At 52.5% G+C, this 1,010-nt stretch overlaps 1 protein-coding gene across 1 annotated transcript in view; it reads left to right on the top strand.

Moving 5' to 3' along the window:
• LOC107307398 (potassium-transporting ATPase alpha chain 1-like) overlaps positions 1-1,010 on the top strand; it is a 41,886-nt gene that overhangs the window by 9,437 nt on the left and 31,439 nt on the right. Inside the window, 1 exon segment of the mRNA XM_015850909.2 lies at positions 489-657. Coding sequence (XP_015706395.2) covers positions 489-657 — 169 coding nt within the window.

Genomic DNA, 1,010 nt, shown 5'->3' with positions numbered 1-1,010 from the left:
ATATGGGGGGATATGGGGGGATAAGGGGGGATATGGGTCCCAATGGGTCCCAATGGGTCCCTATGGGTCTCTATGGGTCCCAATGCAATTCAATGGGTCTCAATGCAATTCAATGGATCCCTATGGGTCTCTATGGGTCCCTATGGGTCCCAATGCAATTCAATGGGTCTCTATGGGTCTCTATGGGTCCCTATGGGTCTCTATGGGTCCCTATGGGTCTCTATGGGTCTCTATGGGTCTCTATGGGTCCCAATGGGTCTCTATGTGTCTCTATGTGTCTCTATGGGTCCCAATGGGTCTCTATGGGTCTTTATGGGTCTCTATAGGTCTCTATGTGTCTCTATGGGTCCCTATGGGTCCCAATGGGTCTCTATGGGTCTCTATGGGTTCCAATGCACTTCAATGGGTCCCTATGTGTCTCTATGGGTCCCTATGTGTCTCTATGGGTCCCTATGGGTCCCTATGGGTCCCTATGGGTCCCAATGCAGTGCAATGGGTCTGACCGCCCCCGTTGCCCCATAGCGGGTGGTGCTGGGGGACGCGTCGGAGACGGCGCTGCTGAAATTCGCCGAGGTGACGCTGGGGGGAGTCGAGGAGCAAAGGGGGAAATACCCAAAAGTGGCTGAACTGCCATTCAACTCCAGCAACAAGTTCCAGGTGGGGAGATATGGGGAGATATGGGGAGATATGGGGTTATATGGGGGGATATGGGGGGTTATATGGGGGGATATGAGGGGATATGGGGGGATATGGGGGGTATGGGGTTATATAGGGGGGTATGGGGGGCTATGGGGTGGCTGAACTGCCATTCAACTCCAGCAACAAGTTCCAGGTTCACATATAGCCCATATAACCCCTATAACCCCATAGAACCCCATAGAACCCCATATAACCCAATATAACCCCATATAACCCCATAGAACCCCATATAACCCCATATAACCCCATATAACCCCATATATCCCCCCCTATAACCCCATATATCCCCCTATAACCCCCCCATATCCCCC

This window comes from Coturnix japonica, unplaced genomic scaffold (assembly GCF_001577835.2).
Source record: "Coturnix japonica isolate 7356 unplaced genomic scaffold, Coturnix japonica 2.1 chrUnrandom580, whole genome shotgun sequence".
Lineage (NCBI taxonomy): Eukaryota > Metazoa > Chordata > Aves > Galliformes > Phasianidae > Coturnix > Coturnix japonica.
Note: the sequence above shows the minus strand (reverse complement) of the source record. Positions and strands in the feature narration are given on the sequence as shown.